The 9317-nt window shown below is 43.2% G+C and overlaps 1 protein-coding gene across 1 annotated transcript; it reads left to right on the top strand.

The window, feature by feature from the left end:
• Positions 1-1092: 1092 nt before the first annotated feature.
• Positions 1093-6807, top strand: LOC127341880 (uncharacterized). The gene is made up of 2 exons (XM_051367823.2): positions 1093-2220; positions 5965-6807. Exons 1-2 carry the CDS (start codon positions 1165-1167, stop codon positions 6790-6792), a joined length of 1884 nt encoding a protein of 627 aa, XP_051223783.1. The 5' UTR covers positions 1093-1164; the 3' UTR covers positions 6793-6807.
• Positions 6808-9317: the final 2510 nt, after the last annotated feature.

Genomic DNA, 9317 nt, shown 5'->3' with positions numbered 1-9317 from the left:
ACGATGCCCCAAGAGGTAAAAGGACGTAGATAGCATTGCCATTGTTTGATCTAGGAGACCCAGATCTAGGGTTTCTCCCAGAGCAGCACGAGCGAGAAGACATAGACTGCGATGGTGATGCCTTCAAGAAGGTTACGACGCATGACGTCGCCATCGCTCCCCAAAACCAGGGTCGGAGCACGGTTTTCACCGGCAGCCGCGCATCCCCAACTCGCTGCTAGGACTAGATGTGGGAGCAGGAGATCGCCAGAACCAGCCCCAATCCGGCTGACCACCTACGACGGAGGAGATGGACACCACCGCCATGTCTAGAGCTGCTGCGCTAGGGTCATGACGCGAACGCCTCCCCGCCGACGTAGCATCGACAGTAGCCTCAGGAAGCCGCAACCTGTCCAGGCTCACATGACCAGATCTGGCCCGACCTCGAAGCTACTGCTGGTGATGCCGCCGCCTGCAGATCGCCGCCATGGCCACCGCCTCCCTGCATCGCCGCATCAGGGAAGGCCAGACCAATCGCTGCCGCCGTGCCGACCGGTCTACAGCCGAGGAGAGGACGTCGCCGACACGCCACCAAGTCTTTGCCTGGCAGCGCCTCCGGCAGCGACGGTGGAGGAGGAGGGTGCATAGGGGAGACGAGGAGGAGTGCCTAGGGCCACCCTGGCGCGGCGCGGCGCCGCCGCGCGGGGCGAAAGAGAGGGTTGAAAGACTAGCTCTGATGATTCTCTAATACAATTACAGAGGTATTTCATATGCACTATTATCTTCTAGATCGACGGTTGCGATTGATGATTTCTTTGACAAAGGAAATTTTTATTGGTTAGCCAAGTTATCATTTGTTTGGTGTCATGCCAACTAGCAGAAACTATTTTCATTCCTAACGTAATGCTTTTTGACAAAATTTAAGTTGTTGGTGGTTTCTGGTTTGTTCACGCAAGCAAGTGATACTTAAGCTTGGTGCAACTACCCATAGATGAAAGGCCGGACATGTAATTTGTTTCGGGACCACTAAAGAAGTTAATGATTTATTTTTAGAATTATCAAGGTGTGACTGTTTTGTGGCGGGCGATGGTCCAGCAAAGTCAATACACACCAACCATCACAGCCTAGCATTTGCCACCCACCATCACAGCCAATACACACCAACCAACCACACCGAGCTCGCCAATGGAGGCGACTTCGCTGAGCATCGGCAAGTCCGTGCTGAATGGAGCGCTTTGCTATGCCAATTCCGCTCTGGCGGAGGAGGTGGCTTTGCAGCTCGGTGTCCGCCATGACCACTTGTTCATCACCAACGAGCTTGAGATGATGCAGGCTTTCTTAGAGTCTGCTCATGACGAGGGAGTCGACAACAACAGGGTTGTGAAGGTATGGGTGAAGCAAGTTCGAAATGTGGCGTACGATGTGGAGGACACCCTCCAGGAATTTTCCGTCCGTTTGGAGAAGAAGTCCTGGTGGCGTATCCGCCGCACGCTGCTAGATCGGCGCCGTGTGGCCAAGCAGATGAAGGAGCTCAGAGCCAACGTGGAGGATGTCAGCCAGAGAAACAAGCGGTACAACCTCATCAAGGGCTCTAGCTCCAAGCCTCCCACCACTGGTGACCAGCTTGGCATCATGGGTGAAACAATGTCTGGCATCGACGAAGCAAGGCGGCAGTGGGACAAAGCACAAGTGGACCTTGTTCGATTGATCAACAAGAAGGACATCAACCTTAGAGTCATCGCGGTGTCGGGAGCAAGGGTGGGTGAGCTCGGGGAGACATCCATCATTAAAAGGGCCTATGAAGATCCAAAGATACACAAGAAGTTCGACTGCCGAGCCTGGATCACCGGGTTAATGTATCCTTTCGATTTAACCGAGTTCATGCAAAGCATCATCGAACAACTCCATTTAAATTTTCTTCAAGTGTCTCGAGAAAAACAAGAAGTAATTTTGGAGGTGCAAGTTCTGAGGAAGATGCGGATGATGAAGGAAGATGGTTTGGTTGACGAGTTCATGAGATTCATGAACGAAAAGAGTTACCTAGTCGTACTTAATGACATACACAGCATTGAAGAGTGGGATCATATTAAACCATGCTTCCAGAACAACAAGAAAGGAAGCCGCATCATAGTCTCTGCACATCAAGTTGGAATCGCGAGCCTATGTGTCGGGACGAAGGATGCAGCGCCAGAGCATCAGCAATTGTTCATGAATGAGAATATGTATGCTTTCTACGAGAAGGTACTACCAAAATCCTTAAAACCATTTAACTAGTGCTCTCTCTTATTATTCTTTTTGTTCAACTATTTGCTTATCAAATCCCATCAGGAGTTGCCGTTGGTTTATGAGAACTACGATAACTAATAACATCAGAAAGAGAAGGCTGCATACTTGCAGTGTTTACACTCAAATTACCAGTATCAAGATCCACACATCATTTGTCCGTACATTCTCACACGAAATTATTTTTTTATTGCCACCTCGTTATTGATCCTAAACATATTAGGATGAAACCTTTTGAGTACCAAGTCCTTTATTTACACCTGGATGAGTCGAACTCTCATATTATTGTAGTTTCGTAGCTAACGTTATGTAAAACTGACAAAATATTTCATACCTTTTCGAATTCCAAAACATAGTTTTTATTTTTATGCATAACATATGATTTTTTGTGTATAATATTATTATAAATCACCTCTTACACAAATACAACAACAATATCAAAGCCTTTTTCGTAAGAAAATTGAGTAAGCTAAATATGAAACCCGACAAAAATATAAGGAAACCAAAATAAACCCAGAAGAGGAAGAAAAAGAGAACAAATAAACTAAGATTTCGGCACATGGATCGTTCATTTTCATTTTCATACGGTCCTATCAAGAGCCAAATATTTTAGGAACATTCCAGTCCCTCAAGTCTCTTTTTACCACCTTCACCCATGCCAACTTTAGACCTCCTCTACACCCATCCATGTATTTTCCATACACCTTAAAATCCCAGTGTTAATGCTTGTTGTCCTTTAGAACTTAACTTTTAGCTTTTGTGGGACCTTCTTGTCATGTAGGATGCTATATGCTTTTCGTCACTTTCATCCATCATGCCTTGATCATGTGGCAAACATCTTCACCGATATCAACATTGCTTGGCAACATTGATCCCAAGTATCGAAAGGTGTCCCTCTTCGGCACTATTTGTATTTCTAAACTAAGATCTTCATCTTCGCAACTAACACCACCAAAGTCGCATCACAAGTACTTGGTATTGGTCCTACTAATTCTAAACCATTTGATTCTAATGTCCACCTCCATTGCTCCAACTTCTTATATACAACTATGGTTTTATCCATTAGTACTACGTACATCATCAGCAAAGAGCATAGACCAAGGGATATATCCTTGTATATCCTTCGTCACATCATCCATCACTAAGGAAACATGTATGGACTCCAGACTGACCTTTGATGTCAGCCCTATCGTGATTGGAAAGGTATCGATCTCACTACGACCTGGGGATATCATCAGGACCAATGGCATTTCCCCCTTTCATCCTTTTTAGGGACTCCTTAACCTCAAACTCTTGGATCCTCTGAACGAAACGCATGTTGGTGTCATCAAAGGAGTCATCCAGCTTAGGTATATTGGTCCCATTCCCATCATTGAATAACCCATCAAAGAAATCCCTCCATATGTTCTTGATCTCTTCACCTTTCACTAGAACTTGATTAGCCTCGTCATTGATGCATTTAACTTGGTTGTGATCCCTTTTCTTCCACTCACGAATTTTCGCCATCTTGTAGAGATCATTTCTCCTTCCTTCATGCCTAGTTTCTCATATAGCTCAGCATAGGTCCGACCCTTACAACGGCTCGCCTTTCATTATTATTTGCCGCTTTGGAATTCTCCATGTTTCTTGTGCCTCTATCGTGGTGCCCACTCTTCTAGCACTCTGTCTCCTTGATAGCCTTTTGGACACCAGCGTTCCACTACCATGTGTCCTTAGCTTCAAACTTCTTACCTTGTGTCACTCCAAGCACCTCCCTAGCTACCTTCGTAATGCAAGTTGTCATCTTCATCCACATGCTATCTGAACCTCCCTTTTTGTCCCATGGTCCTTCCGTGATCACCCTCTCCCTAAAGGTCTGTTGCGCTTCCCCTTTGAGCTTCCACAACTTTGTTCTTGTGATTTGGCGCATTTTCCCCGCGCCACATGAGCGTGAAAGAGAAATTCGCCCACCACAAGCTTATGTTGCATCACAACATGCTCCCCAAGGTTCACCTTGCAATCCAAGAAACCCTCCTATCCCTTCTTCTAGTAAGGATAAAGTTAATCTGGCTAGAGTGTTAGGTACTGCTAAAGGTCTCTAGTGAGATTGCCTCTTCCCAAAGAAGGTGTTAGCTACCAACAGGTTGTAGTCAAGCGCAAAGTCTAGGATGTCTTTACCCTCCTGATTTCTATCGTCATACCTGAAAATCGTGGATGGACCATGGGAAAAACACGCTTTTCTAAACTGCGGGTTAGAAAATCGTGTTTCTGATGCGCGACTCCGGAAAATTCAGTTGCACATATGAGGAAAGTACATGTATACTACATCGTGCAGTTCACATGCACTAGTGCAGGAAGTATAGGCGGGCGCTACTCTGGGAAGTTCAGGGTATACTAACGCGGGTAGTTCAGGAACGTGACTTCGGAAAGTTCAGGCGCACTAAACGTGGCAGTTCAGAAACGGTAGTAGATTATTGTGCTAGAACCGGTTGTTGAATAGCATGGCTTATATACATTTCCTTTTAGTTTGTAATCACATTTTTAATGTAGAACATAATTTTGTAGCTTATGGTGTCGAATTATAATAAAGCGATAAACAAGTCTGGTGGTGTGTGCTACCGTTTGGTCCACTAGGTAGGACACCTAAAAATATCATTATAATGATCATCTATGTTCTACACAATTTGAATATATTAGTTATTAGATGATGTACCATAATGCTGATTTTTTCTACCCATTTAAATTTCTGAATTATATATCACATCATTTGTTAGAAGGAAAGCAGTACTAGCATTCATTTTATTGAATATTTATTATAATTTTTTAGTTTTATTAATACAATTTTACTAGAGGATTCTACAAAGAAAGAAACGTTAAGAGGAATCTAAAGAAAGCTATATCTCAATGCTATCAACAGTGTATAAGCCTTCCATGTTGTTGTGTACTCAGCCAATGCAGCTTTTTCTTGAACAGAGATCTGCACTTATAGAGATTAGGCATCTCATTTTCAAAAAAAAAAAATGAATTCTAAATATCCAAAGTCCCAAAATAAACAACTTTTATTTATCTTACTATCTATTTAATGTACCCATTATATCCAACTAAAACATGAAAGCTATGTTCAAAATTAGGACATATCTATAAAATGAAGGCAACTGTGGTTAATTCATTCTTTCTATCTGCAATAGAAGCACAATGTATTATTTATAAAGGAAAAAAAATTAATATATCTCTCCGTGTTGGAAGGTCAACCCAACAATTCCATATACCACCCAAAATATATGTAGTATTGATTAAGTTCTGAACTCATCATTTGTATTAGTTGCAGTGTCAAGCTAAATATAATTTAATCATTAGTAATATATTTATTTCGTAGTTTTTCACATCATACTGTTATGGTAAGATCATGCATGATTACTAAAATGAGTTTCCCAAGTATATAGCACCAACAGTTGCGATATTTGGGCCAGAACTTGCCAGCTGTCACCAAATGTTATGCATCTAGCGCCAATATTTTAAATTTGCTATGCCAGTGTACAAATATGGTCCCCTGGATTGTAATTTGTTTGAGATGTTAATAAGACAAGATCATAGAGTTGGCCATAGAATTACTTATCATTGATGGATGGAAAATATAATGTAAACATTTGTAATATTTATAATCCGACTAAACATTTTCTTAGTCAATATAAATGCAATATCTAAATCATTCCATGTGTCTAGGGTTCTCAAGATGGATCAGATTCAACGGAGGCTGGGACTAGCTCAATTGCAGATATTTCTGGTAGTGACAATTCTGCCAATAGGAAGATGCTCAGTCGTACAGAGACGATAATAGCAGCTTTCAAGGAATCCCAGCTCATTGGGCGAGAGACAGAAAAGGCTGAAATTATCAAACTGATTACAACTGAAGATAGCAAACTTGAAGTGATCTCCGTGTGGGGAATGGGTGGCCTTGGAAAAACCACACTAGTGAGAGATGTCTACCAAGATGAAAAGCTCGGTGGCAAGTTTGAGAAGCGTGCTTGTGCCACAATTATGCGCCCTTTCAATGTTAACGAGCTCCTCCAGAGCTTGGCTTCGCAGTTTGGCTATAAGGATGTCCCAGAAATGGACAAAGAATTACCAGGAAAGAAATTTTTGATTGTTCTTGATGATCTATCATCCAATGCAGAATGGGATACTATAATATTACACTTTCCTGCAACAGAGAGATCAAGCCGGATCATAGTCACCACAAGGGTAAAAGATATTGCCTTACATTGTTCAAAGAAGCATGAAAAAATTTACAGACTCCGAGGTCTTGAAGACAACAATGCACTTGGTCTATTCACCGAGAAGGTACATATAGTGTGTGCGGTGACCCAGCATACCACTGCATGTTGTAGTATACAAGTCGTTGATATGATCTTTGTGAAGGGGCTTCCTCACAAATTGCCATATCCCTCAGAGTGGTACAACAGAAACATTGCAGGTCATAACACTCCATATTTTATTACAAACATTGTCTTACAAGTTGGTATTCTCACAGGTCCTATGAGAACACCCTAAGATACTACTAAAGTACAATTACAACTCATACTAAAGATGAAAAGAGCTCAACAACTTATTTAGGTAAGTTCTACGTTGCTCGGCTCTAAGATACTAGGGTATGTCACTACTCCTCCACCTCCGAGTCATCTGGTCCGTAGACTATTCCATAGTCCACGCCTTCCACTCCGCCGGTAAGATCAGGTTCATCGTAGACCAACTCGTAGCTTCCTTCTGGTGCTCCATCGTTGATAGCCTCCACTTCGGGATCACAGTCTAGCAAGGGTGTCGAAAGAAAGTGAGTACAGAGGTACTCAGCAAGTTCTAAAAGAATAAAAGGTGTTTGATGCACTAGCTACGACCATTGATCAGGAAATCGCAGGTCAATGCATGTTTTGAAAACATTTCTTCAAAAGGTTGCTTTTATTATGAAAACTATACCCGTCAGTCTTCACAGGTTGACTAGAACTTCGTGGAGTTCCTTTCCTGCCGCGTTCGCAGTTCCCTTCCCGGAACAAGGAGTGACAGCCACAATTTGATACACTCTGCAGAGGTGCGTTACTTTTCCCACAAGAGATCTCACCCTTTTTGCCATCCGCAGGGACTTGCCCCCGTTCACACTTCCTTTGGTGTGAGGCCAGGTATAAAGATCCAAGCCCACACCGCCTTCTCCGCGACTGCAAACCCACCCTTTTGTCCACCAGTACACCTCCAGTAGACTTTCCCCCGATAATACGGCTTTACTCATGGTGTACTTTGGACAATCCTTCATAGATCGTAGAGCCATCATCACTAATGGATGGGGATTTAAAAGGCTATCCCAACCTACGGCAGTGCCTCCAAAGACTCGCCGGCTCTACCAATCCGTTGGCGTGCAGAAGGGAAAAGATACAGCTGGCTTTTCCAGAGCCATTATAGATCTCATGGTCAACGCGGTTTGTACGGCGCTAGAATCACTGGACGGCATTGGTAATTAATCCTAGGGTGATATAACCCATTGCAATGGAACCTCCACCATATCAACACATACCATGGTTCCATTGCCAGCCACATAGTCATATTCATAGTTGGAAAATAACATTTCATTTGCGATGCAGGAATGATAAGTATATAGCTTTGCATTAAAGTAGTAGAAAATAATCAAGTTGACATGAGCAAGGGTGAACTTGCCTGTGGACTGCGAGATAGTGCAGTTCAATGCAGTTGATGGAACCTGGACCTCGGGTTCTGTAAGAAGCAGCATTGTCCGGTAAGGACAATGTTATAAAATCCAAATAATGCAATCATGGATGTATTATTTTATGTTGAATCCCTTTACCCCAATGAGTTATTACAATTCAGGGTTGTATTCAGATTTATGTCTTTGACGGTAATTTACAATTGATTTAAAAGTCTTAATTATTGTAATTCACACAAGATACAACAATTTAAAGTAAAATGATTTGACTTGATAATTACCTTAGTCATTCCAAAAATAATTTGAAATTATAGAGTTATCTCTATAGTTTTTGGAATACAAAGGAATATAGTAGTTTTCTGGGAAAATTCCCTTGTTCAAAAGAAATGACTTGGAATAATAGAATCTCATTTTGAAATGTTGGAAAATAAGTATTTGAACTTATTTGAGATTTTTCCTTGAATTTTAAATACAAGGAAATAATAATTTAAAATTCCAAGTTATTATTTAAATTCTGAAAATTCATAATTTTGAATTTGTTCCATAAATTCTATTTCATATTTTATTCTGGTTAAGATTTATTTTTCATTCATAAATCCAATTTTTATTGGATTTTTAGAGTTGTTTATGATTTATAAAAATTTGGAAAAGTTTTGGTCTTTTATTAGATGTAAAATGACCAAAATACCCCCCGGACCCCTATTGGGCCCAGCCCAATTAAACTAACCCAGGGACGGCCCAAATAGGCTGGCCCCCTTTTGGGTTTGGTGGCGCCGAAGCGGCCCACCACTCTCACTCGCACTCGGCCCTCTCCTCACTCGTCTAACCCTAGTCTCTGGCGACCCCGTGGCGATGGCGTCGCCGCCATGGCCGCCGCCCTGCTCCGGCCATCACCGGCCTCCTCCGCCGTAGCCACCTACCGATCTAGAACCGCCTCGAGCAGATCTATCGATCTGTCCGAGCCGTTTCTCCCTTCTCGTCCTCTCCTGGCGAATCGCCTTGATCTGGATCTCCTGGAGAATCGCCATGGGCGATCTGGTGGTCTCCGACGAGCTCTCGCCTTTGTCGTCGTCGTGTGCGCCTCCGAGACCGACCTGGCGCGGGTGCTGCTTGCAGCGCCTGTGCCGTCGTCTCCATGCTGTGCTGCTGTGGTGGTGTTCGTCGGCGTAACGCCGGCGACTTCCCTGGCCTTGCAGCTGCTATGGCCGCGCGGGCACTGCCTCGCCATGCCATAGCTTCTGCCTCCAGGCGCGGGTAAGTCCTATGCTCCTCCTCCTTCTCTTCTGTGCGCCTCCCCTTGTTACTGTGCTTCTTCCTCCTCATGCTATGTCACTCTCTGGTGATCATGTGATCATCTAGAGTTATGCTA

Source organism: Lolium perenne, chromosome 1 (assembly GCF_019359855.2).
Source record: "Lolium perenne isolate Kyuss_39 chromosome 1, Kyuss_2.0, whole genome shotgun sequence".
In the NCBI taxonomy this organism is placed as follows: Eukaryota; Viridiplantae; Streptophyta; class Magnoliopsida; order Poales; family Poaceae; genus Lolium; species Lolium perenne.
The sequence above is the reverse complement of the archived record's forward strand: the minus strand, read 5'-3'. Positions and strand labels throughout refer to the sequence as shown.

What these genes read in the sequence shown, in the direction of transcription:
- LOC127341880 (XM_051367823.2), top strand. Translation starts at nt 1,165, where the DNA reads ATGGAGGCGACTTCGCTGAGCATCGGCAAGTCCGTGCTGAATGGAGCG. An exon ending in TGTATGCTTTCTACGAGAAG is followed by an intron (nt 2,221 to 5,964) that starts GTACTACCAAAA and finishes CCATGTGTCTAG; the next exon opens with GGTTCTCAAGATGGATCAGA.